This window comes from Calonectris borealis, chromosome W, assembly GCF_964195595.1.
Source record: "Calonectris borealis chromosome W, bCalBor7.hap1.2, whole genome shotgun sequence".
NCBI lineage: Eukaryota > Metazoa > Chordata > Aves > Procellariiformes > Procellariidae > Calonectris > Calonectris borealis.
This window is the reverse complement of record NC_134351.1, coordinates 51,538,451-51,558,356: the sequence shown is the minus strand read 5'-3', so window position 1 is coordinate 51,558,356 and position 19,906 is coordinate 51,538,451. Positions and strand designations below refer to the sequence as shown.

The 19,906-nt window shown below is 48.8% G+C and overlaps 1 protein-coding gene across 1 annotated transcript in view; it reads right to left on the bottom strand.

Moving 5' to 3' along the window:
- Window positions 1–12,397, bottom strand: part of LOC142074879 (protein patched homolog 1-like) — a 101,157-nt gene extending 88,760 nt beyond the window's left edge. The window contains exons 1-2 of the mRNA XM_075135813.1: window positions 11,733–12,397; window positions 9,903–10,095 (exon numbers count right to left, since the gene is read on the bottom strand). Coding sequence (XP_074991914.1) covers window positions 9,903–10,095; window positions 11,733–11,939 — 400 coding nt within the window. The 5' untranslated portion in view covers window positions 11,940–12,397. The remainder of the gene's footprint in view (window positions 1–9,902; window positions 10,096–11,732) is intronic.
- Window positions 12,398–19,906: the final 7,509 nt, after the last annotated feature.

Here is a 19,906-nt window from a genome sequence, read left to right as displayed (position 1 = left end):
TTCATATTGCTATGTCTCCTGACTGTGGTTCAGGCCTTGTTTAGGGTTAAACAACTATTTAGGAATACTGTCCAGAGATCAACCCCGGCAAAAGTCACTGAAGCTTCTCCAACCCCTGCGACAGGCACTGCAGCCACTCAAACTCCAGCAACAGTCACTGCAGCTACTCCAACCCCCGTGACAGGCACTGCAGCTACCCAAACCCCAGCAACAGGTACTACAGCTGAACCAGAGGACCAACCCTTGCTGGTATCCATCGCCCCTGTACAGAAGAGGAAATCTTGGAAGCGGAGGTCAGGTCGTTTAGAAAGAGATGGTGGAAGAGCAGGGCCATCACGAGGAGGGGAGGAGGAAGAAGAAGAACTCATAAACGAGAAGGAAACCACCCGATCCCTATACCTGAGTGAGCTGCGAGATATGTGGAAAGATTTCAGCCGTCGTCCAGGCGAGCACATTGTTACCTGGCTGCTCCGATGCTGGGATAATGGGGCCAGCAGCCTGGAATTAGAGGGGAAGGAGGCCAAACAGCTGGGATCCCTTGCTAGGGAAGGGGGCATTGACAAAGAGATTGGAAAAGTGACACAGGCCCTCAGCCTCTGGAGGTGACTGCTGTCAGGCGTGAAGGAAAGGTATCCCTTCAAGGAAGATGTTATATATCGCCCAGGCAAATGGACCACTATGGAGAGAGGTATCCAGTACCTGAGAGAACTAGGCGTGCTGGAGGTGGTTTACAGTGACCTGGACAACGTCCAAACGCCCAAAGATCCAGATGAAGTCCAGTGCAAGCGACCCATGTGGCAGAAGCTGGTACGGAGTGCACCAGTGCCGTATGCCAGTTCGCTGGCAGTATTGTGCTGGAAAGAGGAAGAAGCAACCAACGGTGGATGACGTGGTTAGCAGACTCCGGGAATACGAAGAAACTGTCTCCTCCTCCCTTGTCTCGGCTGTGGAGAAACTGTCCCGGGAGGTCCAGCAACTCAAAAATGATAGGTCCTATCCTCCACCTGTATGGACCAGTATCTCAACCATTAGGAGTCAGCGTTCTTCTGCTCAAGAGAGAGGATATAGAAAGTACACACCACGGGGCACCCTGTGGTTTTACCTGCGTGACCACGGAGAGGACATGAGGCAGTGGGATGGAAAACCTACCTTGACCCTAGAGGCACAGGTACGTGAGTTGCAAGGAAAAACAATCACACAAGGGGGTTCTCCCAGGAAAAATGCTGCTCCAGTTGTCAGGAAAAACCTGTCTCACGACGGTCCAGTTTCCAGTGAACAGTTCCCCAGACAGAGTAGAAGGGCTGATCTTACTTTTGGAATTCCTTACTTACGAAGGAATTCTTGACTCACGTTTGCAAGAAGTGAGAGACGGATACTATGACCAGAACTAGAGGGGCCCTGCCTCCAGCCAGGTGGAGGAAAGGGACAACCGGGTTTACTGGACTGTGTGGATTCGATGGCCTGGCACATCAGAGCCACAGGAGTATAAGGCTCTCGTAGACACCGGTGCACAGTGTACCCTGATGCCATCAAGCTATAAAGGGGCAGAACCCATCTGTATTTCTGGAGGGACAGGGGGATCCCAAGAGTTAACTGTATTGGAGGCCGAAGTGAGCCTGACCGGGAATGAGTGGCAGAAGCACCCCATTGTGACTGGCCCAGAGGCTCCGTGCATCCTTGGCATAGACTACCTCAGGAGAGGGTATTTCAAGGACCCAAAAGGGTACCGGTGGGCTTTTGGTATAGCTGCCCTGGAGGCAAAGGAAATTAAACAGCTGTCCACCTTGCCCGGTCTCTCGGAAGACCCTTCTGTTGTGGGGTTGCTGAGGGTCGAAGAACAGCAGGTACCAATCGCTACCACAACAGTGCACCGGCGGCAATATCACACCAACCGAGATTCCCTGATCCCTATCCATGAGCTTATTCGTCAACTGGAGAGCCAAGGAGTGAGCAGCAAGACTCGCTCACCCTTTAACAGTCCCATATGGCCAGTGCAAAAGTCTAATGGAGAGTGGAGACTAACAGTAGACTACCGTGGCCTGAACGAAGTCACGCCGCCACTGAGTGCTGCCGTGCCGTACATGCTAGAACTCCAATGCGAACTGGAGTTAAAGGCAGCCAAGTGGTACGCCACAAGTGATACCGCCAATGCGTTCTTCTCAATCCCTTTGGCAGCAGAGCGCAGGCCACAGTTTGCTTTCACTTGGAGGGGCGTCCAGTGCACCTGGAACCGACTGCCCCAGGGGTGGAAACACAGCCCTACCATTTGCCATGGACTGATCCACACCGCACTGGAACAGGGTGAGGCTCCCGAACACCTGCAGTACATTGATAACATCATTGTATGTGGCAACACAGCGGAAGTTTTTGAGAAAGGTGAGAGAATAATTCAAATCCTTCTGAAGGCGGGTTTCGCCACAAAACAAAGTAAGGTCAAGGGACCTGCCCAGGAGATCCAGTTTTTAGGAATAAAATGGCAAGATGGACGTCATCAGATCCCAATGGATGTGGTCAACAAAATAACAGCCATGTCCCCACCAACTAGCAAAAGGGGAACACAAGCCGCCTTAGGCGTTGTGGGCTTTTGGAGAATGCATATTCCAGATTACAGTCAGATCGTAAGCCCTCTCTATCACGTGACCAGGAAGAAGAAGGATTTCAAATGGGGCCCTGAGCAACAAGAAGCCTTTGAACAAATTAAACAGGAGATAGTTCATGCAGTAGCCCTTGGGCCAGTCCAGGCAGGACAAGATGTACGGAATGTGCTCTACACCGCAGCCAGGGAGAATGGCCCTACCTGGAGCCTCTGGCAGAAAGCACCAGGGGAGACTCGAGGTCGACCCTTAGGGTTCTGGAGTCGGGGATACAGAGGATCCGAGGCCCGCTACACTCCAACTGAAAAGGAGATGTTGGCAGCATATGAAGGGATTCGAGCTGCTTCGGAAGTGGTTGGTACTGAAGCACAGCTCCTCCTGGCACCCCGACTGCCCGTGCTGGGCTGGATGTTCAAAGGGAGGGTCCCCTCTACACATCATGCAACCGATGCTACGTGGAGTAAGTGGGTCGCGCTGATCACACAACGGGCCCGAATAGGAAACCCCAGTCGCCCAGGAATCTTGGAAGTGATCACGAACTGGCCAGAAGGCAAAGATTTTGGAATATCCCCAGAGGAGGAGGTGACACGTGCTGAAGAGGCCCCACTGTATAACAAACTACCAGAAAACGAGAAGCAATATGCCCTGTTCACTGATGGGTCCTGTCGCCTTGTGGGAAAGCATCGGAGGTGGAAAGCTGCTGTATGGAGTCCTATACGCCAAGTGGCAGAAACTGCTGAAGGAGAAGGTGAATCGAGCCAGTTTGCAGAGGTGAAAGCCATCCAGCTGGCCTTGGACATTGCTGAACGAGAAAAATGGCCAGTACTTTATACTGACTCATGGATGGTGGCAAATGCCCTGTGGGGGTGGTTGCAGCAGTGGAAGCAGAACAACTGGCAGCGCAGAGGTAAACTCATCTGGGCTGCCGCGTTGTTGCAAGATATTGCTGCCCGGGTAGAGAATCTGACTGTAAAAGTACGTCACGTAGATGCTCACGTACCCAAGAGTTGGGTCACTGAAGAACATCAAAACAACCAGCAGGTGGACCAGGCTGCTAAGATTGAAGTGGCTCAGGTGGATCTGGACTGGCAACATAAGGGTGAATTATTTATAGCTCAGTGGGCCCATGACACTTCAGGCCACCAAGGGAGAGATGCAACATATAGATGGGCTCGTGATCGAGGGGTGGACTTGACCATGGATGCTATTGCACAGGATATCCATGAATGTGAAACATGCGCTGCCATCAAGCAAGCCAAGCGAGTAAAGCCTCTCTGGTATGGGGGAGGATGGTTGAAATATAAATATGGGGAGGCCTGCCAGATTGATTATATCACACTCCCACAAACCCGACAAGGCAAGCGCTATGTGCTCACCATGGTGGAAGCAACCACCGGATGGCTGGAAACATACCCTGTGCCCCATGCCACCGCCCGGAACACCATCCTGGGCCTTGAAAAGCAAGTCCTATGGTGATATGGCACCCCAGAAAGAATTGAGTCAGACAACGGGACTCATTTCCGAAACACCCTCATAGACACCTGGGCCAAAGAGCATGGCATTGAGTGGGTCTATCGCATCCCCTATCATGCACCAGCCTCCGAAAAAATTGAACAATACAGTGGACTGTTGAAGACTACGCTGAGAGCAATGGGTGGTGGGACATTCAAGCATTGGGATACACATTTAGCAAAGGCCACCTGGTTAGTCAACACTAGGGGATCTGTTAATCGAGCTGGCCCTGCCCAATCAAAACCCTTACATACTGTAGAGGGGGATAAAGACCCTGTCGCGCACATAAGAAATATGCTGGGGAAGACAGTCTGGGTTACTCCTGCCTCTGGCAAGGGAAAACCCATCCATGGGATTGCTTTTGCTCAAGGACCTGGGTGCACTTGGTGGGTAATGCGAAAGGATGGGGAGGTCCGGTGTGTACCTCAAGGGGATTTGATTTTGGGTGAAAATAGCCAATGAACCGAATTGTATGATGTTAATTATTATATCATATTGTATATCATCATTATCTCTATGGTTGCTGTAGCAGGAAAATCACCCTGATTAATGAAGAATTAACTAACTCCAATGAAACGGAGCCAAGTGCAACGACAGTAGAACCGGACGAGCACAGCAATACTGGAAATCAGAACTGGCTTCAGCATGCAACAGTCCAACACCACACATCATCTCTCCTGCCCTGAAAGACTGTTATGACAGATGGAGACCGAAGTCATGGACTAAAATGAACTCAATGGACATTTTAGAGGGATGGCCCATAGACTAAGGGAATGATATCTGTGTATATATAAAGACGAGAGAGGTGATGGTGATTAATTAGAATGTATTAGAAATTGTGAAATCTAAGCACGACATAAATGGTATAGAACAAGGGGTGGATACTGTCCCGGTTTCGGCTGGGATAGGGTTAAATTTCTTCCTAGTGCTGTGTTTTGGATTTAGTATGAGGAGAATGTTGATAACACACTGATGTTTTCAGTTGTTCCTAAGTGCCCTCCTAGTCCAGGGACAGCTCCCATGCCTACTGACTGAGCTAGGTACACAAGGTGGGAGGGAACATAATCAGGACAGCCAGCCCAGCTGGCTAATGGGGTATTCCATACCATGTGACGTCAGGCTCAGTATATGAATGGTAGGCGTGATCCAGGGAGTAGCGATTGCTACTTGGTTATCGGTCAGCGCGGGTGGTGAGCAATTGCATTGTGCATCACTCATTTTGTATATTCTATCATTAATTATTATTATTATTTTCCCTTTTTCTGTTCTATTAAACTGTCTTTATCTCAACCCACAAGTTTTTCTCACTCTTACCCTTCCGATTCTCTCCCTGTCCCACTGGGGGGGCGGGGGGAGTGAGCAAGCAGCTGCGTGGTATTTGGCTGCCTGCCAGGTTAAACCACGACAGAGAGAAAAAACACTGTGAAAAGGCTGGAAGAGTGAACTTAATTCTATAAACAGGAGAAAAAGCCTGACAAGGAACAGTACTGCAAGGTCTATAACCAAAACAGTATTTTAGCCAATCAGAATATTCTTAAATAGGTAGCTGTGGGGCAGAAAATTTTGCAAGCACAGTTTTACCTGACTGCTCATAGGTTGAAGTGCATAATTCACTGTTATGTTAGCAAGAGTCATGCATAAAAATCCATGAGTATCAAGATGAGAACATATTCCATTAGACACCAAAAGGAAAGCAGTTGCAGACACGGTAAAATTAGCATCCCAGTGGACACAACTCCAACAGATCATAGGTAAGTTAGCTTTGAAGGAGAAATCCAAATGAAATATAAACATGGCATTGTGGAAACCAGACAAATCTCCCATAGCTTTGTCCAGCCAGCACTAATCTAGGCATCTGCTGTGGAGCATAATTTAAACAAAGGAATCAGTCAGTTCATACACCTGGAAGCTGTCATATTTTGGAGTCTCCTAACAGTTATGCATAACTGAAACATTCACTTGCATGTAATACCCTTTAAATTTGTTGAGCGGTCAAGAACTGTTACATGCATACACTGTGCGTATTACTACCTTTCTGAGGAGCCACCACAAATACTATTTAGTAACGGTTGTTGGACCATCTCTTCCCACACAAAAAATAAATCATGAAAATAGATGGAGTCAGGATGACGAGTTTTCCTTAATGCATTCTCTGTTGAAAGCAAGTTTGAGGGTCCATGGCTTTTAGAGTTCACTCTTGTCTGAACCCAGTGTCTGCTGAGGAATAATGAGAAAGGAAGGCCCATTCTCTACAAAAGAGTCCACTTAACAAGTAATAGGAACTAGCAGACCTCAAACCACTCATCAACACCTCCACATGGCGCCACAACTCCAGCAGCAGCCTGTCCTACTGCTGAGCCAGCCCTACTGCTTACCTATATTCCCTCTGTTCCTGCTCAACAGCAGTGGCACAGGGAACAAGAAAGTAATGTAGCTTTCAACTGTTCTATTTCACTCCTGGATTTATGCACCAAAATCTCCAAGCTCTCCGGTACTACAAAAATGGCCATCTCAACCTGTTCATAACCAGCAAAATCCCCAGGGTGCAAGAATTCACTCAAAGCTCAGGATAGAAGAAAGGAATGGTGCAACCAAGGCAGTGCCCTGTCTAAGCGTACATGTTCCAACAGAAAAGGAAACAAACCCTTCCAAACAAGGATTTATAGTGCACATTCTGGCACAGACATTAGCCACAGCATGATAAGGTTGGAAATAATAATGAAGGTTAATTATCTGGAGCCTCAAGTAAATTAAACTCCTCTGAAGTTTGAAAGGCAAAAAGAACTGTGTTCTTACAACTTAGGGGGGCTGCCAGTTCTACAGAACAAGATCCTCCTCTTGCCCTTCCCATAATAGGTAGAGTGGGGACACTTGTCATGTATTAGTCTAGTACAGTTTTGTACAAATGCTGGCTACACTAAAGTAATTCCAAGTTCTGCCACTGCTTTCAATGAGTTCAGGTTTCACCCTTTACCTTCTCAGTGACCGAAGAATAGTTGCACTATTCTAGACTAAACTAGAGTTTCACTGAGTTAAAACTCTTAAAGATGAAAGAGGAATTTTAAATACTTAAGTTATTCTTTTGATGCATGAGCTTTTCAGCAATGAGCATCAACCCTGAGCAGTGACATGGATACCTGTAAAGATGGAACTTGACAGAGACCTATCAATGATTTAGAATGTAATAGCTGCATTGAAATAATTGGCAGGGGTTTGGGGGGGTGGTGTTGCAGGGGTGACCTCTGTAGGAGATCATGGACTGCCCTGTGTTGTACACAGAAGGTTCCAACTGCAGGTCAATGGAGGTAACCCTTCCCCTTTATTCAGCACTGGTGAGACCACACCTGGAATGCTGTGTCCAGTTCTGGGCTCCCCAGTACAAGAGAGACATGGACATACTGGAGAGAGTCCAGCAAAGGGCCATGAAGATGATTAAGGGACTGACTGGAACATCTCACATATGAGGAAAGGCTGAGAGAGCTGGGACTGTTCAGCCTAGAGAAGAGAAGGCTCAGGGGGGGATCTCATCAATGTATATAAATACCTGAAGGGAAGGTGCAAAGACGACGGAGCCAGGCTCTTTTCATTGGTGCCCAGTGACAGGACAAGAGGCAATGGGTACAAACTGAAACGCAGGAGGTTCTGTCTGAACATAAGAAAACCCTTTTTCACTGTGAGGGTGACCGAGCACTGGAGCAGGTTGCCCAGAGAGGTTGTGGAATCTCCCTTCTTGGAGATATTCAAAAGTCATCTGGACATTTTCCTGGGCAACTGGCTCTAGGTGGCCCTGCTTGAGCAGGGGGGTTGGACCATATGACCTGCAGAGATCCCTTCCAACCTCAACCATTCTGTGATTCTGTGATTTTTCCTTGAGAATTGCATTTTTACTGCTGGGCCAGTCACACGGGTGTTGTCAGCAAGCGGTTTCTTTTATTAAACTGTCAGGAGAAGCAGGTGGCATAAGATGGGATTACCCTTCCTAGTAAGTGAACCCCAGTAATATCAGGATAATAATCCTCAGGGACAAGTGCTGGATGGGACTGCAATCAAACATTATTTACCAAACACTTATAAAAAGGCAGAAACAAAAAAGTAAGAGCAAAAATTGACAAAAGAAATTTTGCCACAACAATCTCACAAGGAATTAAGAAAAAAATGTTGAGGAAAAAAGAATGTTCACAACTTTTTGCATTAGTAATTAAGGTGCACAGCACCTAATGACCAGAACAGATTCTGAATGTACATCTCTGCCTATGGGTGGGATCCTGCAGTGCCTGCTCTATTTTTCTGGGCTGTGGGGGCTGATTTCATCGTATTTTGGGCACCTCAACTACATGTACCAAAAAAGTTCAATTAGTAGCACATTATTTTTCAAAATAGAAAGAATAATACTCACTAAATGATCCATGAACTTCATCCTGACACCAATATGGCTGTCATCTGCAAAGATAAAATCTGGTCCTATATGCTATAACTCATCCACGGGGCAAGACAGACCACCTTGATAATAGCTGGTAACTTTGTTTGCACTCAGCACTAAATTCTCAACACACACACACACACACAGAGGTATTTACTAATGATTACTTATGCAGTTTTCTGTATTAACTTTTATAAGCCAAATTCTGCTGCAAGCTATTTTGACATAAATCCAGAGTAACTACCACTGTCAACAAAGTCAGTCTGGTTTTACATCAACACAGCTAAAAAGGGAATCTGATGCTAAGTAAATAATATTTTCTCCCTGAAAAGAAAAAATTACAACCTAGAGTCATGCCTCTGACTAGAGTAACCCCGGGCAGGAGGGCAGTGATGCTGACTGCCTCCAGGCCCTCAAGGGAAGCAGGCACTTCACATTCCCCTGCCCACATGCTGGGATGGGGCTATTTCTAAAGGAAGCACACAAACCCCCAGCCTCCCAATACAATTTCTTCTCCTTTACCAAAGCAACCTTCCTACACTGGTGCTTACCAACACAAAGGCAACACGGGTGAGCCTTTTGGCTGGTTTTGGAGGACATCTTCCCCTCTGGCCTAGGGCAGTGCCCACGGCCACCCCACACCCGGCTGCCCGGCCACAGCCTCTGGGCCGGCCAGGCCGGGCTTCACTTCAGCAGTCTTTTTTTTTTTTTTTTTTTAACCTTGAGACAAATGTTTCTCCCCCACAGTTGAAAGCTGTCCAAAAAAACAGGACCACACACAGGCACCCACCCCTCTAGGCCGTGCTCCTCATGGCCTGCCACGGGCACATGCACTCCCAAAATGGCGAAGGGGGGGCCTCCTTGCAGCGCAGCCTCCCGTCTCTGGCAGCGGGGCCAGAAAGACACCGCTGCCAGCCGCCCTCCTGTCTGGAGAAAGGGGCTAGAGGGTGGACAAGTGATATAGCTGAGCGCAATAAGGCCAGGCACTCACCCAGAGTGCACAGCCCACTGTCCTGCAGCCCTCCGTGGGTGGTGAAGTGGTATGTGCCGCCCGGAGCCACGTGCCCTGCTGCCCGCCCCTTCCCAATCTATACACACTCTCTCGTGTTCACCAGCCTCAGAGCCCCGCAAAACACCACAGTGCTGGACATAGCCAGCGCTTTGTAGGCTTCCCCTGGCCGCCAACCCAGCCCCCAAACAGTCAGCAGGCCCTCCTCAGCATGAAGAAGGTCTATTATATATATATGTATACACACACACATGCATGCACACACTCTTAAAGTCTCCAACACTCAAGCTCTTTTTATCCAGCTCCTGAGGTGGAAGGGGCAATGTGGGGAGGGATGGCGTCAGAAAAAAGGGGATCTCGGACTTACCTTCCACCCACAGCTCCTCCACGTTGGTTTCAAGATTTGCTGCCCTTAATCCTACAGCGAAAGCCCCAAATATGAGAAGGCCAACAACCAAAAACTTTCCACAGTTTTTTTGAATGTAACAGCCCAGTTTAAATAATAGTCTCTGAAACTTTGCTCTCAGCCACAGCGGTGCTTTTCTTCCAGTAGCTTTCCCCTACAAGGCAAGGAAAGGTTAGTAGTTAAGAGGCTGGGGCAGACACTGACACAGGCAAGGCACACTTATTCCAAGAGGGCATATGGGGAAAGCCCCCCTCCAAGCACTAACACAAGCAAAACAGTTATTTATACATAAATGCTCATATCCTCACAGTGTCCCTTGGAGTAAAGACAGTAATGCTGTCCTTTGAGAAGGGCCTTCACCCCACAGCTCAGCCAAGCAGCTTGCAACCACCATTAAGTATTCCTGTAGGCCAAGATGTGTATCTGCTGGTAACTGTCCTATTGCTAAACCACCACACAGGTTTGGGATTCCATCACTGCTTGAAATCTGTATAAACGAGACAGTGCGTGCATGTGCCTGCTCCCTACCTAAGCTGCCCATCACTGTCTTGCACTCATCACCACTACCAGTTCAGGTTGACAACACACTCATTCATGCTGGCAAGATTCATGGCTCTAGGGGAGAAATAACCTATGTCAATGAATCTCAACAGGCATGTCAAGAAAAAAAAAAAAAGTCTCCTTTCCTGTTCTCATTAGACCTCTAAAGGGCTGATGGCAGGGGTGGGGGATGTCGATGGTGAAGGAAAACTACTTTATAGGAATTTGTTGCCATTTCTCCCATTCCCAGCCCTTAGCACAACTTTGTAGTAAATGCATGATCCACGTGGTGAGCAGTGCTGTAAGATCATAAGCAATTAATTTCCATAGAGTTTGGAGACACTGTGCGATCTTAATTAGGAAGTAGAGCAGCCATGTGTAAGTTACGGCAATATTTGTGAACGGAAGAGGGCAGCCACATGGATTTTTTTGCCTTTTCCCTTTTTACAAAGCCTAGAAATCTGCTCCACGAAATGAAATGCTCTTTGCAGAAAGGCATTGTCTCTCGAGGTTGTTTATTTTGAACATTTTTTGGTTCGCAGACGTTAGCGGTTGGGACCGTTCCCCCTCCCCTCCTCGAGTCGGGCTTCCAGCGCGCTCCTGCACCTCCGGCGTTTCCACGCTAACAATAAAGCCAGTGAGCCGGGGGGACTCAGTACGACCTGCACAGAAGATTTAAGGTAGTAATTTATTTACAACTTTCACTTTTCCTCCGAACGCTGGGGTAAACGTTACAAACTTTCTCTGCTATGAGAACCCCTCTCTGAGGGTAGTCGCGTTTTCGGCACCCGGTGGAGAACTTCGCAAAAGCACAACTTTTTGCCAAGAAAGCAGCCGCTCGTTTTCTCCCCTTTTCCGGTTAGAGACCGGTGTTAATGAAGTTGCAGAGTGCTACAAGCGAATAGAGAGAAGCAAAGGAAGCAGAGAGGGGAGAGGAAAAGCGAGAGCGGGCCACAAACTACCCGGGGGAGGCCGGGAGGGAGGTGAAACTGCCTCCGGGAAATTTAACTAGAGGAGCGCTCCGCAGCACAAACACACACCAGGGAAAGCATATGCAAGAAGGAAGGGAAGGAGAGCACTCTCTCCCGCACTAAAGAGTCACACACGTCCCTCTCTTTTTCCCAGCATTTTATTGGTGGCTGTTTCATTTCCATCTCCTCCTTCCACCCCCCACGAGAAAACACCTCCCCCATAATAATAGTACTAGCATGTATCTATATCTCTGAAAAAAGTCTGAGAGATTGAATGCACCTTTGAGATCTGCTCCAAGGCGAAAGCCGCATCGCAGTAGCTTGGTCGCTGCAGATACTCCCGGTCGGGCGCCGCGGCGCGCTGGTTCCCTCCGGTCCTTCGCCGCCTCCTGCTATTGCTCCTCGCCGCCCGGCCGGGGTGGCCGCCGCCGCCGCCCCCCGCACCGCTGCTCGTCTCCGGCTCCAACACGTTAACGGCTGAGGCCATGTTGCCGCCGCTGCCGGCGGGGTGAGGGAGTTGCCTTTGGTGCTGCTGCTGCCGCCGCTGCGGCGGGGCCCGGAGCCCGGTAGTGGCCCGCGGAGCGCGACGGGGCCCGCGGGGGGCTGGCGGCGCTGCAGACCGCGGGCTGCTGCTGCTGCCGCCGCTGCGCGGCCGCTTCACGCGGGGCGTTGGGCGGTGGCTGCCGCCGCGGCCGCTCCTGTCGAGTCGCACCCCGCGCCTCCCATTGCCACATCGCGTGCGGTCCCCGAGGTGCTGGCGGCTGCTCCCCGCACCCAGGGAGGGTGGGTGGGCAGGCGCGACCCCTGCCCCCCCCCCCCCCCCCCGGTTGCCGCCGCGCTTTCCTCCGCTCCCGTTGAAAACGCTTCCTCCGGCCGCCGCTGCCTCCGGGAAGCCACTGTCCGCGGCGGCGCTCAGCGGCGGCGGCGCGGCAGCGGCACGACGGGCTGCGGATGCTGCTGCGCTGTCTCGCCGCGCTGCACCATACTGCCTCAGTGCTGGGGTGCTACCCGCGAGCCGCGGGGCCGGCGAGGCTCCACGCTCTGCCCCGTGGCGGCGGGCGGGCGGCTACCTGGTGCTCTTCCCCGGCGTGTGTGCGGCAGGACCGAGCTGGAGCCCCTCGGCTCAAGAGATGAGGTTAAGAAGAAAAAAAGGACTCTCTCCATTTGGATAAAGAGGAGGAGGAGGAGTGGAATGGGGGGAGTGAGAGAGAGAGAAAAAAAAGAGCTGAAAGCCCGCCCCTGGGGCTGTCAGATGGTTTGGGTTTCTCCGAGGCGGATTGGCTCGAGGAGGGTAGAAATTACTCAGCAAACATGACTATTATTAGCTGCTTAGCAACAGCTCACCAAAGTAGAGAGACCACCCAGGCAGGCAACCCTTGTGTGTGCATCGCCAGCTTCAGGGGGAGCCTTAAAGAGATCCAGCCTTCTTTGCATGCAATACTTCCATTAAGGAATGCCTCCCCTCCTTTCTTCTTCATTTTCGTTTCAAGATTTTTTTTCGTTCGGGATGCTTTTAGACAAATACATGCCCAGAACTTTCTCGCGATCCATATATAGATTTTTTTTTCTTTTAAAAAAGAGGGGGAAACGGGAGGAAAGCAGCATTAAACGATTTCTAAAGCCCTTAAAAGAAAATACTTTTAGGGGCACCTTGGCCTCAAGCTGCAATAAATACTGGGAGGTCCAAGCTGAATTCCCAGGCTTGCAGAAATAATGACAGGGTGGTGAATACTGCGGTAGGAAGTGCCAGATTTTTTTCACTCTGACTTTATTTTTTAACTAAAGAGGTGACTTAGTTCCTTGCAATAAAAACACCCTGTCCAGTTAGAAAAACACAGTGGAAGCTTACGACTTGAGGGATTTAAAGCCGCACAGTAGCTAGCCTGTTTCAACTTAGGGCTCATTCTTTAAAACTGAAACCGGAGGATAGCCAATTTTAATATGTTTTAGTGTAAAAATTAATGAAACGCAGCCTGCCTGGCCGCGCTAAACACTTCTTAAACTATACGTGATTACTTTTTTGGCACCGCTCCTCCCCGTCTCTGTTCATTGCGAATTAGCCATTAATTGCTGCCGTTACAGCTGCGCGCATTCTCGTCCAGCCTCGGGGCTGCGCGCACTGGCCCCCAGCGCGGCTCACCGCGGAGGATCCGCGGGAAGCGGGGACAGCACAGAGGACGCTCCACTCCGCACCCCGTCGCCCCAGGCTCAGGCCCGGACAGACCTCCCAGCGCACTCGCGCGGAGGACAGAAAAAAAATCGCCCGCCGCGGCTCCGCGCCTGGCCCTGGGAGGCTCTTTGGGAGCTGCCTCCGAGCAGGGGGGTTGCTGCGCGGCAGCGAAGGAGCGCAGCTTTAAGGCGCGCCCGGTGTGTGTTCATTAAAAAAAAAAAAGATAAAAAAGTCGAGGGGGAGACAGGACAAGACAGGATCGGACCCAACGTACGAGCGAGAGCCTGGGACAATCTCGCCGGGCGGCGCGGAGGGGCGCTGCCCCCTCTCTTTCCGCGCTGCGGGCTGCATTGCCGGAGCTGCCGGGGCGGTGCGGGACGTGCTCGGAGGAGGTCTCTCCCGGTACTGTGTCCCGTACCACGCCAGGACCGTCAAGCCGGCGGGCACCGGGCACCTTTCCATTCAATCCGTCAAACGCCCAGGGCTGCGGCCGTGGACAAAGCCCCCGAGCCCCGGGGCACTGCCAGCGCCATCCTCCCTTGGAGGGGGCGAGTTTTACAGAGGTGGTGCACCGGAAGCGGGGCTCCCCCAGCAGGGCTGCGAGCCACAAAGCCCCAGCGCTAGGAGCGGCCTACGCACCTCACCACCAGTGCAGAGAGTCGTCTTGTGAAATTACATAGCGGCACCCATTGATAGGAGTTTTCCAGGGTCACTGTCACCAGTGGGGGATCCTCTTTCCTTTCCTCTCCCTTCTTCCCTCTCCCCCACTTTTTCCCACACTTCCCTGTAGTCTTTTGATTGCAAGGGAAATCTGCATCTTTGAAGGTCAGGCCTTGTGCTCCTTACTGAGCTGTCTCCAGGAAAACTGCTGGAAGCAGCACACACATGTACATACACAAACATGAGAGAAAGAAACCTAAAGGGAGCCAGAGGCTGGTTTCAGTTGGAGGATGAAATCCATACCTAAGATGCAGTCAACCACCTCTTATTCAAGTTTCAGCTTGGGAAAATAACTGTGCTTCTCATTAGGAACCAATGTGCCATTGCTCCTGCTCCCATTCAACCTGGCCAGGTCTGATGGGGTGGCAAGGCTGAGAGAGGGGGAATGAAGGGACTGGTGGACAGGTATTTTGGCTCGGCCTCCAAAACCGTAGAAGACTGTCTCTTCAAGTACCATGAGCCTTCAGACCTGCCCTGCCTGCCTCCTGCCTGCTAGGCTGACTTCTCAGGGCTTCACAAAATAGACCAGTGCACTTAAATTGTTGCTCTTGATTCCAAAACTCAATCTGAAGACTCAATTTAACAAGTGCTATCTTAATCTCCCCTCTCTCCCTGTGGTCTGGAGGGATTATTTTTTTTTTTTAGCATACACAAGAGATTAATTACTGCAGGGATTTAATTGGCCTTGTTTATTGGGTGTATGTGGCAAGGGGGTGGGTCAACTCACCACACCTTGTTTTTGTTTTTTGCTTTTTTCCTTAAGGAAGAAGTGTCAGTGTAAAAGTCTCCACTTGGGTGGTCAGAGCTGTGGCTGCCCCCAGTTTGTCTCATAGCTGATACCTAGGTGCTACATTCCTAGCAATAATGTTTTTCCTAATCATTCTGCCCTTATTTACATTTTTAAGTACTGCTGGCTGTGTACCCAGAACTGCTCTTCCACACTAAGGGATTTTTTTCTAGCTTCAACAACTCGCAAGGACCCCACAGATTTTGTATGTCAGACTTGCTCTGTGGGTGAAAGCCTGTGAAGGTATCTCCTTGGGTAGAGTGGCTGCAATCTGAAATCCTTTATACCTGGTCCTCCCAATGCTTGGACAGCCAGAGCTGGCATACAAAAATCTCAGAGATTTGGTCATACACAAATAACTTCATTTTGTAAGGCTCTGCCTCTTACTTAGGTCACCTTTGTTCTCAAAGGTACTGCATTATAACCCCTAATACTGCAGAGCTTCATACTTCCCCCAGCCAGATGAGGGAATCAAATTCGACAGAGGTAGCACTGATTTTTTAATACATTTTTCCAGGTTGCCCATTGCCTGTGGCCATGCCACCAAGAAGATTGCACTGCATGAGCATCCGATTACCTTAATAAAGAACCAACACCGAAATGAAGTGCGTACCCTTCAGTTTACTTGTTAGGGACTGGGAGACAGCTGAGCATGGCAGAACAGGGAACAAAACCAACTTGCAGGAAAATAAGCTGGTTTTGTGTATCCTTTCAATTTTTTGCCTCTCTCATATTTTCATCATGCAAGGGCACAGGTCTGCTTCAGCCCTATGCTCCACATACCTGCCTTACATTGGTTTTGGCATTAAATAAGGTCACAAGGTAGCACCTTCCCTGCGTTTTGCAGAGCAGCGCACCTACTTGAATCTGCCACCTAAACCTCTCAATTTCTCTAAATAAATGCCCCACCCACCAAGTGCCCTACTTGCTACCTTGCATGTGGGTTTTACAGTCCAGTGGTAGCAGTGTGCAGCAAGGAGCCACTTTGCAGGGCAGCCCCTCCATAGAGGGCCTGCACTTGGGAAAGGACACAGTAGCATGAAACAAGCCCTGCTCACTCCTTGCTCTCTCCCTCTCCTTAACACTGGAAGAAAGAGAACTGCTCGAACCAACTTGTCAAAATAATGTGGCTAATTATCCCTGATCTCCTTTAATGGAAAGCTGTTCTGCATGCCACAAAGGAGCAAATGAGGGATCTATAGCACCAATCCAGGAGCACAGGCATTTTCTTCTGCAGAGGCCTGCAGAGAAATGCAAATTCAGAGCCACCAAGTTTCTGTGCTCCTCCAGCACAGCAGTAGATTCTCAGGGGAGGGCAATCCAAGTGCCAGGGAGCTGCGAAGAACAGCAGCAGTAGAAGCAGTCCTCTTGCTCCAAAACCTGGAGGACATCCCAGCTCTAGTAGACCTTGTCATACTGCACAAAGGGCTTTAGTTTTATAAGCCAAAGTCATCTTCAAAACAGATTCTTTTCCAAAAAAATGCTTTGCCACTTACAGGACTTCAATGTGCACAAAGGGGAGGAAAGTTAAGCTGAAAAGTTTTTAGAAAATCCAGACAACACAGAGTCTGTGTAACAATATAACTCAACTCTTGCATGTGGAAGAAAGCAAGGCATTCATTTTCATGATCTCTGCCATCAAATCTTGCAGAAAAAAAAAGCTGAGCAACATGATCTCTATGACCCACTAAAGGAGCAACAAGTTTAGAGATATAGGCATGAGAAATGAAAAGGAAGTAAAACAATGCAGGCTTATTGTGTCTGTCTTTCATACTGCTAATCCAGTATACACATCACTCCTACATGTCTCAAAAGGGCTTTATACACTATGGCAAAGCCAGAAGAAAGAAAAAAAAAAAAAAGGTGTGCACTCACGTGTGTGTATGTGTGTGTGAAATAAGGGTAAAAACAGAAAAAAAAAACCAAGAAATTAATCCAGTGAGCCACAAATTTTACATTTACTGGTTCTTGAAAGCAAACAGATTTTAAAGGATTCCTTTTCCTCCCCTTCCCTCCTCAGGCCTAACATTTCTCAAAAATATTAAATCATCTTGAGATACAGTGTCAGATTATAATTCAGCCACATAATGACTCTAATAGCCCTAACAAAACTGTAGATACAGCTATGAGACTGGTGCTAAAGTATATTAAAGCCCTTGAAACGGAACTAAAACTTGTTGCCTGGTTAGAAGCTGGCAGATATCAAGCTTGGCTTAAAAACACTCTTTTAAAACTATGTTTAAACAGCAGAAGTTTTGTAAATTCCTTTCGCTCCCCATTCTCAGAAGACAGATATACGTCCCATACTAAGGCAATATAAAAGATGGAGCTATATCACTGAAAACCTGTTACGTTTCTTCATTCCTTAAAAATAAGATGTCATATGCTCTCCTTCCCTCCTTCCTTATTTCCTTCTATCCTTCCTTTTTTCCTTCCATCCTCCCTTGAATCTTAAATGTCATATGCTCCCCTCCCTCCCATCTTCATTGTCATATGCTGTCCTACCTTCCTTCCTCCCTCTTTTCCTTCCTTCCTGCCTTCCTTCAATCTTCATTGTCATATGCTGTCATACCTTCCTTCCTTCATCTTTTCCTTCCTTCCCTCCTTCCTTATTTCCTTCTATCCTTCTTTTTTTCCTTCCATCCTCCCTTGAATCTTAAATGTCATATGTTCCCCTCCCTCCCTTCCTTCCATCTTCATTGTCATATGCTGTCCTACCTTCCTTCCTCCCTCTTTTCCTTCCTTCTTTCCTTTCTTCCTTCCATCTTCATTGTCATATGCTGTCATACCTACCTACCTTCCTTCCTCCCTCCCTCCCTCTTTTCCTTCCTTCCTTCTATCTTCACTGTCATATGCTGTCCTATCTTCCTTCTTGTGACATCCGATAGATACACACACAGCCTTTATCATAAGAGGACAGCCTTACCATCTCTCTCCATTGCCTCTCTCTCACCCCATTCATCTCCCTTATATCTTCCTTCCGGCAACAATCACATGTCTGCTCACAATTCCCTTCACCTGTTTCGGCTCTTGAATCAGCTGGTGCTCATTAGGCCACCTCTTGATTCTTCTCCACTCCTTCCTTCCTTCCTTCCTTCCTTCCTTCCTTCCTTCCTTCCTTCCTTCCTTCCTTCCTTCCTTCCTTCCTTCCTTCCTTCCTTCCTTCCTTCCTTCCTTCCTTCCTTCCTTCCTTCCATATACTGTCCATCCTGCCTTCCTTCTTAGTCATGTGCTCTTTTTGCTACCTTCTTACCTCATTTGTTCATTCCTTCCTTCCATTTTCAATGTGATATGCTGTCCGTCCTTCCTTCCTTCCCTTCATCCCTCCTTCACTCCTTTCCTCCTTCCCTCTTTCCTTTCTTGCACCTTCACGGTCATATGCTGTCCGTCCTTCCTTCCTTCCTTCCTTGCTTCTCTCTTTCCTTCCATTTTCAATGTCATATGATGTCCTTCTCTCCTCCCTCCCTCCCTCCCTCCCTTCCTTCCTTCCTTTTTTCCTGTCTTCCTTCCTTCCTTCCATATTGAATCTCATATGCTGTCCGTCCTTCCTTCCTTCCGTCCGTCCGTCCATCTGTCCGTCCTTCCTTCCTTCCTTCCTTCCTCCCGTCCACCCTTCTCTGCTTCCTTACTTCTTTCCTGAAATATTCACTGTATTTTCTGTCCTTATTTCCTTCCTTCCTGTCCTGGTTTCGGCTGGGATAGAGTTAAATTTCTTCCTAGTGCTGTGTTCTGGATTTAGTATGAGAAGAATGTTGATAAAACACTGATGTTTTCAGTTGCTGCTAAGTACCTTGTCAAGGACAATTATCCTCTGCTAGACTGGGAGGGAGCACAACCAGGACAGCTGGCCCAGCTGGCCGACGGGGTATTCCATACCATGTGATGTCATGCTCAGTATATGAATGGTAGGCGTGTTCCAGGAAGTACCAATCGCTACTTGGTTATCGGTCAGCGCGGGTGGTGAGCAATTGCATTGTGCATCACTCATTTTGTATATTCTATCATCATTATTATTATTTTCTCTTTTCTGTTCTATTAAACTGTCTTTATCTCAACCCACAAGTTTTTTCTCACTCTCACCCTTGCGATTCTCTCCCCTCCCCACCGAGGGGGAGGGAGTGAGCGAGCGGCTGCGTGGTTAAACCACGACAGTCCTTTTTTGGTGCCCAATGTGGGGCTCGAAGGGTTGAGATAACGATAGATTTGACCAAAGCGTGTTAAGGCAAAATTGTTAGAAGCATTCATTCTATTAATTGGTCACAATGTTGATGTATTGGCTGTCAAAGTTGTGGGGCTGGCTCTCAATGTTGGGTCATGTAATACCTTGCTTGCAGTATATGTTCCCGGTTGTGCTGTTTATCATTAGTCGGAACTGGGCCAAGGTTATCATTTTGCTGCTGTTTTATGAGGTGATAAAATCATTGGTCGTAAGTCTAATCTGGTATCTGTACTCGGCACTGCCATCACCTCTGTACCTCGGGAACCACCTCTTAGAAACTATTAGTAATTGCACTTTTTTCTCCTCGGAGAATGAATTTAAGGGGGAGACAGGATGGGACACTTTCTCCCCCTTGTTCATCTTCCCTTCCATATCTTCAGAAAGTCCTTTTTCTTCTATTTCTTCACTCATTTCCGAAACACCCTCAAATCCCCTTGAGGTACACACCGGACTTCCCCATCCTTTCGCATTACCCACCAAGTGCACCCAGGTCCTTGAGCAAAAGCAATCCCACGGATGGGTTTTCCCCTGCCAGAGGTAGGAGTAACCCAGACTGTC